This window comes from Asparagus officinalis, chromosome 7 (genome assembly GCF_001876935.1).
Source record: "Asparagus officinalis chromosome 7, Aspof.V1, whole genome shotgun sequence".
NCBI classification, from domain to species: Eukaryota; Viridiplantae; Streptophyta; class Magnoliopsida; order Asparagales; family Asparagaceae; genus Asparagus; species Asparagus officinalis.
Genome location: NC_033800.1, coordinates 140,025,842 through 140,042,612, shown reverse-complemented (window position 1 = coordinate 140,042,612; position 16,771 = coordinate 140,025,842). Strand labels below are relative to the sequence as shown.

At 35.9% G+C, this 16,771-nt stretch overlaps 1 protein-coding gene across 2 annotated transcripts; it reads left to right on the top strand.

Annotated features, from left to right (window-relative positions):
- LOC109849319 (protein ETHYLENE-INSENSITIVE 2) lies at nucleotides 5,608–16,210 on the top strand. 2 transcript variants are annotated; one of them, XM_020419132.1, is made up of 8 exons: nucleotides 5,608–5,819; nucleotides 6,249–6,980; nucleotides 8,333–8,419; nucleotides 8,567–8,677; nucleotides 8,769–8,981; nucleotides 9,797–9,973; nucleotides 11,295–13,862; nucleotides 15,447–16,210. In XM_020419132.1, exons 2-8 carry the CDS (start codon nucleotides 6,747–6,749, stop codon nucleotides 15,828–15,830), a joined length of 3,774 nt encoding a protein of 1,257 aa, XP_020274721.1. In that variant the 5' UTR covers nucleotides 5,608–5,819; nucleotides 6,249–6,746; the 3' UTR covers nucleotides 15,831–16,210. The 2 variants fall into 2 exon arrangements, with proteins under 2 accessions (XP_020274721.1, XP_020274720.1); XM_020419131.1 differs by having other exon boundaries at nucleotides 9,794–9,973.

The window sequence follows — 16,771 nt, the reverse complement described above, 5'->3', positions numbered from 1 at the left end:
AACTGTAAAATTTACCATCTTAATTGATCATAAGCCTCATAACTATCACCATACATATCCTCCTGCGCTCTTTCTTTGCCCCACCATATCTTACTGTATTCAAGTCTCAATCCATATCGAGTGAGGAACTCCTTTTGCACATCAATTGGTCGGATTTCAGGTCGCGCCTTTTATACCGGTCGCAATTGGGCTGCTATGAATTTACGAGATGCCCGTGATTGCCCTGCCAAGTTAGCATGTTGTCCACAACTGTGTTCATTCACAAACCTTTTGATTTCAATTCTTTTACCATACTTAACAGGAGATGCAAAGAGCATCCAAGGGCATCCATATGTCTCCTTATATCGACAACATACTCGGATACGTTTGGGTTCATTCTTTACAAATTCATAGTCAAATTTTTTCGCCATGGAATATTACTGCAAAACAAGTCTCAATTCGTTTACAGTCTCAAATTGTTGCCCCTTTTCAGTTAATGTTGTGTGCCACCATTGAGGAATGCTGGAAGTGTTGTTGAGAATATCATCAGCTCTCATTACAACCTCACCAGATGGGAAATCATTTTGGATTCTCTCTGAATTGGATGCATTTCCTGGAGGAGGACGACTATATTCTACATTCAAAGAGGCATCACTACTGCACAAATTAATCAACCAGTGAGATATCATGCACAATATGTTATATTATCTTCTGATAATTTAAGTTAACAGCAGTAGGACCAAAGGTAACATAGTACAACAAAAGTTAACTAACTGGGTGTAAAATTAACCATTTTCCGTAAACCTTAACATAGTACAACAAAAGTTAACTAACTGGGTGTAAAATTAACCATGTTCCCACGACAATTAACATGTTCATGTAAAGGTTAACATATCTCTTGGAAAATTAACCTATAAGATGAAGAGTTAACATCTAACCATCAGAGATGACAACTATTTTTTCCCAAGTTACCATCGAAACCTGAAATCACAATTGGCTTATCATCACACATAGACCTATTCCTGACAGAGTTCATTGTTTACTTACAAATCAATAATAACTTACATTGAGGGATTTAATGCCCATAAGGGATGGTTGAAAGTTGAAGAAAAAAATAACAATGTTTACATCACACAAAGCCCAATGTTATAAAGAGTTCATTAATTACTTACATTCCCCTAATAACTTTCTGATTTTTCCCTGAAGTGGAACACTCTACATTAACAGCAGCTTGCATGTGAATCTCCGTACAACCAATATTTCGATTGTGATCCAACATGCACTTCAAATCATCATTGTTGTCAACTGAAAAACTGAGGTTGGGGTGCCTCTCAGATTTAAATATAAAGGATAAAGCTTCTTTAGGTACTTTCAATCTTTCAGACACATCAAATTGGAGTTCATAAAAGCTTGTTGTCGAACTTAGCTTCACGAATATGGCATTCTCGCCTAAAGACACCATGCAAATCAAGTCATTGGCGGCCATTAGGGGTGGTTGAAAGTTATGAGGGCAGTTATGAAGGCAATTATGAGGAGTTGAGGAGTAATTGAGGGGATTTCATGTGCAAAAGGGTTGTTGACAGTTGAAGAAAAAAACCCTAATTTCATTAATGAGAGAGTGAGAGATAAAACTAACCAATTTATAACAAAGGATGAGAAGCAGACCGTAAAATGGCGGGAGCCCGCGCTTTTTCCCCCGCTTTCCCCCCGTCGCTTCGCCATAAATGCGTTGGGAGAGATCAGGGAAGAAGAGAACCCATTCAGCCGGTTTCCTGTGAGAGGGATAATGGTATTTTAGGCAGGTAGCAACAAAATACACCCACTAGATGTATACGTATGGGCTTTTGGGTCTGGACCACAATTTTCATATTTTTTTGGGGCTGAAGGCTAAGGAAGATAATTGGTGGGGCTGGGCCACATCCAATTTTTATTTTTGGGGCCTTGAAACATTTTTCCCAAGAAATTTAATAAAAAAAAATATTGTTTTCCTTTTCAAGAAAACAACTGACTGTTTAAAACTAATTAGACAAATATCAATCCCACAAAGGACAGATGTTATTGACGAACCGAAACTCTTAATTTGGTTTTTAAAGTACTTAGCTCAAAGTATTTTGAGAATGATGATGTTCTCACACCAAGGTTGGGAGCGAGGTAGGCCTGTCCATCCTGGCCGGCCCGGCCCGGAAATCCGGGCCCGGGCCGAGCAAAACCAGAGCCCGGACCCGGGTACCCCGGGTCGGGTCCGGGCCCGACCAGGCCGAGTTCCGGGCCGGCCCGTTTTTTTTTAAATTTTTTTATCAATTATTTTTACATTTATTTAAATTATAAAAAAACAAAAAAATTAATAAAAATAATAATTTTATTAATCACTTAAAATGACATAAATTATAAAAAAAAAATATAAAAATAAATTCTTTATTAATAATTAATAAATTATTTATAAATTACAAGTATAAATTTATTTTGGAATTCATCGAATCACAATAGATAAGTACATCCCAATTAGGTTTTTTTAAATTTCTTTTCTTTTCTTTTCTTTTCTTTTTTTGATAAAAAATTGCTAAAAAATAGTTTAATATTATTATATTTTATATAATTATGTATTAGTATATACTTACAAATTATTATGTAACTATATATTATATATACATATATTATATGTAAATATATTGTATATATTTATAAGTTATAACTTGAGAGAGAAAGCCCAATTTCGCATTAAGTAGCCGTTGCCCGTTGGGCCGCAAATGCGGGAACAAAAGTAGCCATTGTAATATTACTATACTATATATTATATACTTATATACATAAGAGAGAGAGGATACACACACACACACACATATTATACTATATAAGGAGAGAGTTATATACTTATATAAGAGACGAGTATACACTATTATAAGAAGGTATACTTATATATACTAAGAGAGAGAATTATATATATTATTATATATAATATTATATATATATATATACTATATATAGGTGACTCCTACGGATATCCTCTAGTTATGGATATAGTATATTATATATTATATGATAGATATATAATATATTTACATATATAAGAGAGAGTATTCTTATATATACTTATATAAGAGAAAGTATACTTATATATACTTATACATATATATACTTATATAAGAGAGTGTATACTTATATATACACATATATAAGAGAGTGTATACTTATATATACTTATATAAGAGAGAGTATACACTTATATATACTTATATAAGAGAGAGTATACTTATATATACTTATATACTAAGAGAGAGTATATATATACACACATATGACATATTATACATATATAGAAATATATTATATATACATATATTATATATATATATATTATACATATATAATACATATAAAAAAAATTCACTATTCCAGATCGAGCCGGGCACCAAAAATCCGGCCCGGGCCCGGCCCGGAGCCCGGACTTGACCTGGGTTCCCGGGCCGAGGCCGGGCCGGTGAGCTTTTTGGACACTCTAGAGCGAGGCCATCATTTGCTTGGAGAAGCGTTTATAGTATATAGTTACGATCTGTTATCCCGATTATCTTTTTTTTTTTCTTTCTTCTTCGCAGTTGATGCTCAGAAAGCGAAGGGTATAGTTATCCCTAACATCTATAATTAAATCATGCATTTTTGTCAAATTTTCTTTAGTTTTTGCTAATTTATCCAAGTATAAAATATGTCAGTAGTTGAAAATTAATCAATCCACAATTAACTGTAGTTATTTTTAAAATTAAGTTATAAATGGCAATTTTATATAGCTATAACAATCAGTAACCATACCATATTACTTGCATTCTTTTAATAATAACAAATTTAAGTTAAAATATCAAATTAATAAAGAACATTAATCATAACATATTAATTCACTCTTGTATCCTCAAGTTACCAAGAAATCCCAAATAAATTATCAACTTACAAACCAAAAGTTTCCTTCGTAGGAGTACCCTTTTGTGAAGCTATTTTTCCTATTTAAAAATTATTTACCTGATATGAAGAATTTCAATCAATTTATTATATTAATATATTTGGCCACTTTGTTTAAAAATCATCGATCAACACTATCAATCAATACGTTACTTATAAACTAAAAAATTTAGTTGCATGTTTTTGCCACTTGGCAAATCTTAAGGGTTTTAATATTTAATGACAAATAATCTCTTTTTTTCCCAACAATTTCTTATTAATCAGCTATCACCTACATCGTGGAAATGACTATTCTTTGTCTTTCAATTTCCTATAAATTATTGATTTTCTTCTCTCTTTCTTAAAAAAAATCTTAACTTTATATTCTCACTTTCCCTAAAAGTCTAACATACATATGCGAATATTAATTTAAATTCCATGCATCACATTGAAACAACTATTAAATTAAAAATTGGTAAATAATCTGAATAAAAGTAGAAAAACATAATATTATATTTCATTCCTTTCAACACTCCTAAAAACAGTGGAGCATCTGTAGCAAAATTTCCATTTTCGATGCCCAGTCAAACTGTCACTTATTAAGTTGGTGAAAGTCACATACCTATCTTTTTCATACGAGTCTCAGAACATTATTTAATTTTATATGCAAATTTGGATTAAAAAAAATCACCCTTCACAATTACCACATTGGTGAGATCTACTATCCATTTAAATCCAAAACAATCCTTTAATCTCACTTATAAACTGTCGCTTTCCCACAAAAAAATAAAAAAGTAAAATTCACGGGACTTTTATTACTTTACACAACTTTTCCCAACTGCACACTTCATCCTCTCATTAATTAAAACCAAATCAAACTTTAATAAGTGATCGTCAAATATTAACGAAATATGCATAAATATTCTCCTCTCCCATGTGAGTCACCACAAAAATCACAGATATATATTATTATACAAGTGATCGTCAAATATTTATGCGACGCGTCACCTCGATCAGCAGCCAGCCAGCCATTCGCTGCCCAATCGACGGAGTCTGCTTCTTTCAAAATTAAAAAAATGTATGGTTTTTTATATTATTCCCTTAAACCTTGAAACTTTTCGAATCAGTCCTTCAAATGATTAAAGTTGGTATGGTGTCCTCCAATTCTATAACTTAGCCACTCAAATCATTGAAATTGGTATTATATCCCCCAATTTCTACATGGCAATAGTAAGATATACGCATCTTGAGCTTACAAATAAATTGTTTGTTGCTGAAAATAATGGATTGGTAATAATATGTCATAAATTGTTTTAAAAAATAGTTAAGACATTTATTGCATAAAGATCATTATGTGTGAAAATAATTAAAATAGATATAACTTTAGCTATCAATAGACGAGATAATTTTAGGACATATAAGATAATATTATTAAAAAACCAAAGCGTATATATTATAAAAACTATTAAAATATAAGCTGTTATCAGATCCATCCCCAAGTAATCAAGTTGCTTCTAAAATAAGTTTTTAAAAAATAAACATACAATATTTTTTACCAAACATACCAAATTGGTCGTTAAAGCAATTTTGATGATTCAAGGGAAGAATTTCAAAATACTAAAGATGTAAGGGACTTATACAAAAAACCCAAAACTATATTAAAAAAGAAAAATATCCCCTAAATAAAGGGAGAAAAAGGAGAAGGGCAATTGCTTTAGCTGGCTGCTGCTGCTTCTCGTTGAAGCTTCTCGAGAAAGGAGAGAAAAGGAGTTGAAAACGAGGAAAAAAAGTAACTTTTGGGATCTCTTTCGCTCGAGGAATCCTGTGGCTGAGCTGGCGGCGGTTGAATCGGCGACCTCCGATCTCTTTCATCCCTCTCTCCGGCGAAGTTTCCGGTGGCGGGAACGAGCGAGGTATTATTTGAATCCTTTTCCCTTTTTATTGTAGTTTGAGTTCTTGATTTGAGAATTTAGTGGTGAATTTTGGGAGAGAGTAGTTGAGGTAAGGGTCCGGGTTGACTTGAGCTGAGCTCACTGGATCTTGTTCCTTTTGGGATCAATTTCAGCGATCTGTAGTTGTAATTTGTTGTTGAGATTTCTGAATGCTTAGTTATCTATTATTTCGATTTATATGATATTAGGAAAGTTGCAGAGATTATTGAATAGAGATAAATGCTAGAATAACTTGTTAATTATTAATCATATTGCTTTATTTCAGATAGGGAAATTTATCAAGATTATTGAATAGAATACTTGCTGAGCTAGGCAGTGATTAATGTGAAAATAAGTTCTTATTAACTTCTATTTCCTTTTAAAATTTCGTGGTGAATTTGTTTGTTGCAGGTGATTGCTCGTGACTGGAGCTAAATTAGTACTGTGAATAACTGGGAGATTTATTAGCAGGATACAAGGCTTTTTTTGTTCTTTTTAGGAGTAATTATTGTTGAATCTCGGAGTCTTGCTTGCTTCATATCAAGGAGAAAAAAGAGTATCTAACAGATTGCTAGAGGAATTAGCAGTTGCAAATTATTTCTCTTCCATGCCGACATATATATATTTGGACAACCCTGTTACTAAATTAAGCTTCTAGGATCGAGTCCTTCAGATTTGGAACTGGGCAATGACTTTGATGTCAAGATTTTTGGCTATGTGCTATTTCTGGAAGATAGTCGATAATTAACATTGGAAGCCTCGAGATGGTAAATGACCAGTAAATAGAGCAGTTGTCACTGTTAGCTGTACATCAGATATTATTTAATCAGTTGGCATCAGTTCATAGGCTTCATCAGAACCATCTTTATACTAGCTTTTCCCAAGATATCTGCAACTAAGATTCTAGCAATGGCATCTCAGGCCTCTGGAGGCATGATGAGTCATCTTTTTCCATCACTTGGACCTGCACTTATGATTTCCATGGGGTATATTGATCTTGGGAAGTGGGTGGCAGCGGTTGAGGGTGGGGCACGTTTTGGCTTTGACCTTGTGTTCGTGGTTATGCTCTTCAATTGCTTCGCCATCTTGTGTCAATACCTCTCAACTTGTATTGGTACAGCTACTGGAAAGAATCTTGCAGAGGTATTGTTATTATTTTTTTAATTTTCAATCATCACTAATGTTTAGTTTTTATTCTGTGCTGGAATCCTGGAACTCTTACTGTTTCTTAATGGAGCATTTACTTCTAGCTGATTGCATTTCCAATGATAGAACTTCCATGAATAGATGAGGAGAAATTCTGGCTTGGACTAGATGTAACTGATTCTTTTGAATGTGCAGTTACACTTGTTCAGCATGTTAATTGACAATGTTGTTAAATTTCTTTTGTGGTATAGTAATGTCTAAATTGGTTGGTTGGTGCATGAAAATTCTCTTAAACATGCCTAAAATGTGGTATACTGTTATGTGAAAGGACACTATCCTGCAGATCTGCGAGCCCTCTGAAGGCATGCCCCGTAATTTTGTTATAACCTCATGTGGATGATAAACTGAAATTCTACACGGTTTAATCCATCTATGACTATTTCTCAAATGCATTGTTGATTGATTCTCTCCGTCAGTTTAAGCTACGTGTTGGTGGCCTTCCTTGTGCATCAAAGTCTGGTTGAGTAGAATTTTATGAATGGTCCAGCACAACCATCAATTTGGGCACAATGGTTATCTCACAGGTTGAACTACTAACATTACCCAGATGCCCAGTTTAACTTTTAGGCTGTAATGACTGAGAGTACTTCTCCGAACTATTTGTTGGTTGTTTTCGAAGAAACATCAGATGCATCCTAATGGTTGTTTAATTATGATTTAGATTGGTGTGGGAAGGATGTAGAGGGTGGTTTAGGTAGCATGTTCTGCTAATGACGTCGTCAAATTGCTGTAAAAATCTAGAATTCATCCTACAAGCCAAGTTCCGGGGACGGTCAAACATATCATGTTACCCAAAAAACAAATATTTTTAGTGATGATGGTGGAACAACTGTATACGTACTTCTAACATTCAATATTCTCCTCACATGAAAATAATACGTATTTCTTTCACATGGATGATAAGATACACTGAAAGGACATACTTCTCGATTATGAGGTTTGAATACATAATCTTTTTCACTCATGGTGTTTTAATAGCAACAGCCATGTGGATGATCAATTTTACCTGAAAGCTTTAGCAAATCCACCAAGGATTAAATATAACATTTTCTGTAATACTCAACAAAGACCAATTATCTACAAGCTTAAATAATTGGAAAGAAACAAATATCTGTTGTTTATCGTTATTCTAATTCTTTCTTTTGCACGTTTCAGTACTTCGTGATTCAAATTACTCCCGACATATTTTAGCATTTATTCTTTGATAGCTCAAGTATCATGGGCCCTATGAATGTTCAATACATGACTCTCTCTTTGTATGCTAAATTTGTATATCATTTGTTCAAAAGATTTGCAGTGAGGAGTATTGCAGGTTCACATGCATGTCACTGGGAGTGCAAGCAGAACTGTCTATGATTATATCAGATATAACCATGGTATGCTTCATTTAACATTATGGTCATATAACTGCAGCTTTGCATTTTCACATGAATGCAAATGTGAAATGAAAAGTGCAGAGAGGCAAAGCTATAGTTGTTCTAATAAATGCCAAGGATTGAATTGCTCTTGTGTTGAAACTCCAGATTCTGGGAATAGGGCATGGGCTTGGTCTTCTTTTTGGGATGGATCTATATGCATCTATCTTCTATGCCACAATTGGCATTGTCTTGCTTCCCTTATTTCTTGCACTCTTGGTAAAATTTTCATTCACTTTGTTTTGTCTGTCAATACTAGTATGTTACCAGAAATACGCCAACTACAATGTCAATACTAATTGGACTGCAGGACAATTTCAAGGCAGAAGCACTGTATATAGGGATAGCTGCCTTCGCGCTTCTCTTTTATGTGCTTGGGGTTTTAATTAGTCAACCAGAGGTTCCACTTATGACTAGTGGCATTTTTCCTAAGTTGAGTGGTGAGAGTGCATATTCATTGATGGCCCTTCTAGGTGCAAACATAATGGTGCACAACTTTTATATTCATTCTTCTATTGTAAAGGTAATCCGGTTATATTTTCCTGTAACATTTATTACTTGTTTACCTTTTAACTTGTCAACTGTTTCATCATCAACTGTACTTGTTGCTGGCTGATCTTTGAATATGAATTTGAATACCTTGTAAGCTCATGCGACCTGCAATCTGTTTTAATGCATCTGTAATCATTTCAAGTTTCAGTGCACGACATGAAACAGTTCCATTCTCATCAAAGATATGATTTCACCCAACTGCTCTTCTCCTTTTTTGGTTTGAATTGCAATGGTCACGACCTAATTAAAAATGGGGTTGTGTGGAACTGAATTGTTCACAGACTAATTTTTCTAAAACTAATATGAAATATCTTCCTAAATGATGTTCTAAAGGACTGAATTATGGAAATTTCCTTAGCAAAGTGCTAATCGCGACCGTTGAAATAAGTTAGTTTTATATGTAAATCGTTCTGGGATGTCATGTTGGCATTTAATACAACCAATCGAATTGATTGCATGCTGCAAGTTATTGTCTCCCCTTTCACAGCAATCCTTAGCACATGTTTGCAATTTTCTAATTTCATAGTTCTTATGCTTACCAGTACTATGTAGTTTTCAAGAAGTTTTCAAGATGGACCTCTTATTCATTAACTTACTACTAGCCACCTCATCCTGGATTATATCCCCTAGATCTTGTTTGTCTCTTTTTGAGTTTTTGAATGCATGGTTTCTTAATTGTGGGTGCAAACTATTTTTTTCATGCATTCATCTCTCATCTTATGCATAACAGCCTTGTTTCTATCAATTTATTTGTAACGGGTTACTTTCATTTTTATGCTGCAGCAGAAGAGACAACAAAATGTTGCTATTGGTGCCTTATTTCATGACCATTTTTTTGCTATCCTCTTCATCTTTACTGGCATTTTCTTGGCAAATTACGTGCTGATGAACTCAGCAGCAGCAGTGCTCGGTAGTACAGATGTTGCCTTCAGCTTCCCAGATGTTTCCATGTTAATGGACCAGGTTTGTATTATTCTCTTCTTTTTGAATCAGGCTCTGGCAGATATTTGTGGTTTGTGGTTTGTGTTTGCTTGTCATATGGTTTCTTTTACTTGATTGCCTTTTACTCCTAATATATGTTGCCTGATTGGTCCAGGTGTCTTGTATTAAGCTAAAGGCTGCATTAATCTGACCTGTATACTGATAGGCTAACCTTCCTAAATCTTTACTAATGGTTGTTAGTACCTACTCTGATTTTGTCTTTTTATTCTATGGACGTTTGTGCTTCTCATATGTTACTGATAACCTTGTTTCAGTTGATGTGTTGTCTTGTTTGATTGAAAATGGGATCCTTCATATAGAAGTTGTTCAATCTTCACAGCTATTGCCACTGCGATGTTGATATGCCTTTCAATAGGATGAATACTTTTGATGGGTATAAGATTATTTTGACAAAAGCAACATATGGACAGTAGAAATTAACTATAGGACATATTTTCTATATTAGTGCCCCACAATGTAATCATATTGTATAGGCTTCAAATCAACATGTATAACAAAAGTGGGAAGAAAGGCAATGCAAACTGGGACACTCCATTCTGAGTGAATAACAAGTTTTGGACCCAACCACTTACTTTCCCAAACACTGAAATATGTGCATCTAGAAATAAATTACTGGTAACTACCTCAGCACAAAAGGATGGATTGCGTGAAGAAAGAAGGGATTCTTTTGCTTCTTGGGTGGTGGGCATGGGGGAGGGGGTCTCTCCTTTTTTATCTATAACTGGACATATAGACGGTATGGAGAAGTCATGTTTTTGCGGTTAATTTGGTATTACTCTGTTATTTTGAGTTTAAGCAAATGATCAAGGGTTGATCCACTGTTCAGAAGTTCTGTTAAGTGGATACCCCTGTTTCCTATCACCTACCGATGCAAATTTTAGCTTCTGCTTCAGTTTTGTTGTTGGATGTTCACAGAAAACTTGTTTCATCTAGTCAAACAGGCACATGCTGGCCTATCTACCCAACAAGAATAGAAGTGCATGAAGTTGTGGTAATCCCTGCTGTGATTGTTCAACCTTTGCCAGACATCTTCTAGGGCAGTCTGAAATTTATTGAGTTTCAGTTTCTCACTTTTAAAATGTGCTGCCATCTTCTCTTATTTGAAAAGTTTGGAAATTCCAGTTGTATTTCCAGCCTATTATAACACCATTTCTTCTTATATTTTAGTATGCTTTTCGAGGTATTGGTGTTATCTGTCTGGTAATATCTCATATATTATCCTGCATGCACGATCTAACTGTAAATGCATTTAGCTAACACATTGTTCCTTATCCTTTTACAGATATTTAGAAGTCCAGTTGCACCTCTTGCATTTTTTCTGGTCCTTTTCTTCTCTAGTCAGATTACTGCTTTAACTCGGAATATTGGTAGACAAGTGATTTTCCCATGTTTCTTTGGTATTAACCTATCTGAGGTCCATCATGCAATAGTTAAGATCATCATGATCATTCCAGCTCTTTACTGTGCCAAGAGTGCTGGTGCTGAAGGGATATATCAATTGCTAATTTTATGTCAGGTTATTCTGGCGATGCTGCTTCCGTCTTCAGTGATTCCCCTTTTTCGTGTGGCATCATCAAGATTTGTCATGCGTGCTTTCAAAATTTCTTGGCATTTGGAAATCCTCTCTCTGGTTGCATTCCTTGTGATGTTTGCGTCTAACATTTTCTTTGTAATAGAAATGTTATTTGGAAATAACAGTTGGATGATAAATCTGATGGGAAGCACAGAGAACAATCTGATAATTTCCTACTCTGTTCTTCTCATTGCTTGTGCATCCATAGCATTCACATTACATCTTGCTGTTACACCACTGAAATCTGCAAGCAATAGGCCGGAAGCAGATATCTGGACTGGTACTTTGCAAAAAGATCAGTCAGAGCTGCTTGAAGATGCAGAAGATAATAATGTCGATGTGGATAAATATGATGAAAATCAGGAGTCTATTGTAGAAAATGCCTTCGAGAAGTCTGCGGAGAGTCAATATGAGAAATCAATGCTGGACTCCAACCCTGATCTCCCTGAGACAGCTATCGATTCTGACCATGAATCTCACCATTCTACTCAGAGTTCCAGTATAACTGTGGCTTCTATGCCCCTGAAGAGCGACCAAGAAGAACCAAAGTCTGCAGTTGAAGTTGACTTGTTAGACACTGCAGATAAGGCATCTGTTGGATGCTTGTTGAGTGCCAACAGTTATGAAAGGATTGATTATAGGGAACCAAGCCTGAAAGATGAAGGATCACTGACATACATCCCCAAAGATAGAGAGAGTGAAGGTTTTACTGTGGACGCAGAGGAGTCCTTCAAAGGATTTCCACTTTCTTCAACTCCTGAGGTCCTTGAATCTTTCAATAGTGTCAAGTCAAAAGGTCTGGATGGTTTGAATGGTAGTGGGAGCTTGTCAAGGTTGTCAGGGTTGGGACGAGCAGCACGACGCCAATTAGCTTCCGTTCTAGATGAGTTCTGGGGTAATTTATTTGATTTTCATGGGAAACTAACACAAGAAGCAGTGACGAACAGACTGGATGTCCTTCTTGGATTGGGATCAGATCTAAGACCAGTTGGTTCAGCTGTAAAATCAGATGCCATTGGAACAGAAGCCTCCAAGAATTTCTTTCCAGATACTGATATGGGATCCACTTTTCCTACAACCACAAGAGATTATGGTTCCCAGATACAAATGAAGAATCATAATGTAGACTTACCTTTTGGAGTTCAGATGGGTTCCTCGTCGTGGTCTCAGAATATGCAACCATTGACTTCACATGTGCAAAGCTCATCTAACAACTTGGTTGATCCTAGTGAAAGGCTTTATTCTAGTTTGCGGCTGCCACAATATTCTGATAACAAGGATCATCAACCGGCTACAATACATGGTTATCAGATGGCCTCTTATCTCAGAGAACTTGGTGCAACAAGAGCTCCTTATTCCTCAACCATCTCACAAAATCTGCCACCAACTCCCAACTCTGCATCTTCTATGTCAGCTTTAAGGGATCAAATTTTGTATAACCATGCACAAAATGAACTTGGTGCATTGGGAACTTCTAGTTTACAAAATCCAGTTTTGTCTAGCATGAACAGATTACAGACTGCAGCGACTTACTATGAATCATCATTTGGTGAAGCTAGTGACAGTGTTAATTCTTCTGCCTATACAAAGAAATATCACAGTTCACCTGACATTTCGGCTATTATTGCTTTAGGAAGAAATGCATATTTGAATGAAGCAAAAAGAGGTGCTCCAATTGGCCCTCGCCCATCCTCAGGTAGGTGGGCATCCGATCAATCGCAATATTTGAACCCTGCTTCAAGAGCTGGAGTTCCTTTAGCATTTGATCAGCTTTCTCCACCCAAGATGCATAGAGATATTTTTGGTTTAAATCCAGACACCAAATCGCTTTGGTCTAGGCAACCTTTCGAGCAATTTTTTGGTGTGGCAGGTAAAAGTCAGATGGGAAGTGATGGAGCTTTTGGAAGATCCAGTATTCCTCCCAAAGAGACCTTTCCTTATGCAGAATCCGGTGCCAAGCTGCTTCTATCTCTAAGGGTTTGCATCATGAAGCTGCTGAAATTGGAGGGCTCAGAGTGGTTATTTAAACAGAATGGTGGGTTTGACGAGGAGCTAATTGATCAGATTGCTTCCTCGGAGAAATACAGAGCAGATAAAGAAGATGTAGATATCTCTTGCTTCCAGTCAATTCCTAGTTGTGGAGATGCGTGTGTATGGCAAGTGGCCCTAATTGTAAGCTTTGGTGTGTGGTGCATTCGCCGTATTTTAGAATTATCGCTTGTAGAGAGTCGGCCAGAGTTATGGGGAAAATACACATACGTTCTAAACCGTCTTCAGGTACAATTTACTCATCACGCTATATTTATTTTTTGCTTATATATAATTAGTGTTGGACATATAACATATGCAATGCCAACTTAGATAATAAGTGCAGCTTAGTAACACATGGATATGGCTCCTAGTGATACAATGAGGGGTTTTGGTTGAATTTAGAATACAGCACATGGTACGAACAAACTCCTTAACCGTTTGTAGAACGGAGCATCTGAAATGTGTGGGTCCTCAATGAACATGATCTGAGAGCTCCCTCTAATTATCTCTAAACACTCATGTTTGGCAATGACCACTAAAAGAGAACATGACGAGTAAGTGGAAATTTTATCAATCGTGCAAGCTTAAGAGTGCATGGTTCAGCTCCTGTTTCAGTTTGAAGCTTAACCAACAATGGAATTTAGGAGCGGGCTAATAAGGCTGAGCTAATTGCACCTCACCTGCTCTTGACTGAGATATGCTTACTTACTCTTACTGTACTGAGCGAAAAAAAAACAAAGTTTTAAGAATTCAAGCCTAGTTCTAGCATTTACAAACCACATCTTCCTCAAACCTCAGTGACCATGGGTTGGATTTGGGTTTTATTCATTCATGAAGCCGTGTGCGTATGATATTACAAGATTGAAATGATATAGGAAAAAGAAGCAAAGGGAGATCCAATCAATTTACGTACTCTGGTAAATGTTCACGTCCCCAAGGAAGGCTATAGTGTTGGGATTGTGTCTTTGATTCTTTGTATAACTTCATGAGAATTAGATAGGATTAGAGATTTATCATGATTAGGAGATTGAGTCTCATCATAATTAGGAGTTTGAATCCTATTCTAATTAGGAAGTTAGGTTAGAGATAAGATTTTGATTTTCCTATATATATTCTTCTATTGTTGGAGGAAAAACTAAGGAGAGGAGAGATGACCAACATTCTTATACTCTTAAGGTTAGCAGAGAGCGTAGCCTGATTCAAGAATATTGTGTGAGAGGCGAGGGTTTCGCAGTCTTTGTCCGTTAAAAAGATTGTAAGGAAAGGGCTTTGGAGAGAATATGAGAGCTGATTATGTATGTGAGGTTGAGAGATTGAGAGACGAGAGTTGAGTGGTTCCTCTTGTAGTTCTTCCTGATACATAGTGGATTTCTCGTATTGTTGCCTCGTGGATGTAGGTCGAAGTTGGTCGACCGAACCACATAAATCTTGGTGTTATTTCTTCTTGATTGTGGTTTTTTTTCTATCTTGTTGATTGTGGGTTGGTTTTCAAGTTGCGCATATTGTAGTAGGTGGGGAGAGTAAAATTCCCCAACATATAGTAATTCCACTGTTGAAAACCAGGATAAATAATTATATTACTCGAAGTTTTGCAGTCTTTTATCTACATTGCAGTTGCAACGTGAAGCATCATCCTAATAATCACCACCTGGCCTTGTATTTTCTTTGTAGCCAGCATCTAGGAGATTTGACCTTTTATGCATTGGATGGTTTATGTGATCTTTTTCCTTTTAGTTACAATCTTCTGTATACATTTGATTATTACAAGATTTTTCATGTTCATGTAACATCTAAAACTTTCTCCTCATTGAGATGTCTCATCCAATACAGGGAATAATTGAACCTGCATTTTCCAAGCCTCGACAACCTCTCCCTCCTTGTTTCTGTGTTGAAAAAGCAACAGAAGCAGCAAGAAATTTCACTGCATCTTCACAAAATGGGTTTCTAAGATCCACAGAGAAACCCCCAAGTAAACCCTTAACCAGCACAAGCATGGTCCTTGAAATCATCAAAGATGTAGAGATTGCAGTTTCAGGACGAAAAGGACGAACTGGCACTGCAGCAGGAGATGTTGCGTTTCCCAAAGGGAAAGAAAACTTGGCTTCTGTACTCAAAAGATACAAACGCCGGCTGTCAAATAAATCCTCTGGTAGCCATGAAAGTCCTTCAAGTTCTCGAAGGATTCCTTCATCGTCATCTTCCTCTGTTTTATAGCTTCGAGAACAAGAATATCACTACCCTGAGCTCATGGGTCATGGTTTTTATCGTTTGAAGAACGGTTTAGGGTTCAAGGTTCATGTCGATCTTTGTCCCTCTCCAAGTCTCATTGCTATGTATGTTGTATAAGATTTACAGGGAAACACTAAGCAGAAAGGAGGCTGAAGGAGATGCAGAAAGCACTGTTTTTTAGTGGTCTTTCTAATATTTTCCCCTTTCTGATCTTAATCGACCCTTCACATTTCATTTGGAAAGAAAATGTGTCTTTTGTTTTGTTTTGTTTTGTTATTTTGCCTGCTGCCTCTGTACAGTATTATCTTTGCGAAATGCAAACCTTTTTTCCCACTCTATCAGTTAACAGTGCAGACTGTTTTTCATTTTCTGTTTTCCATTATCAGTAATCTACCGTACGTTCCCGCTTACTTCATTCATATCTATATAATTCTTTACTTGCTCAATGTCGCTAGGGAATAGGGAATGCATATTCTCTCATTCCTTTGATAATATAAAATATTTGATTATTTTAGATGTGACAAAGAGATTCCTAATTGATGCATAATTAGAAAATCTCTTGGAGATGAATATTTCATGCTATTCGCTATTGTTATTGTACATTTGTTTTCTTTTTCTTTTCTTATTTGCTGCAAAGTAACTTCCTCTGATAATGAGCTCGTGATTATTGCTAGAATACGCTTCTCTACTTTTCTATAAGCACTGTTGATTCTTTTTGTAGTATTGACATTTCCCAGCCGTGACCAATATCAGCTTCTGCAGTAGTGGCCAGGAAAGAGGCACGGGAAATATGATTTTAAGGAGTCAACTTAGATTGAATCTGGGGATACACCTTCAAAATTAGATTATACGCAATTAATTCACTTGATCCACTCCGTTTATTTTGATCTATATGATTTGGATGACATGAAAACAAAAAATTAGGC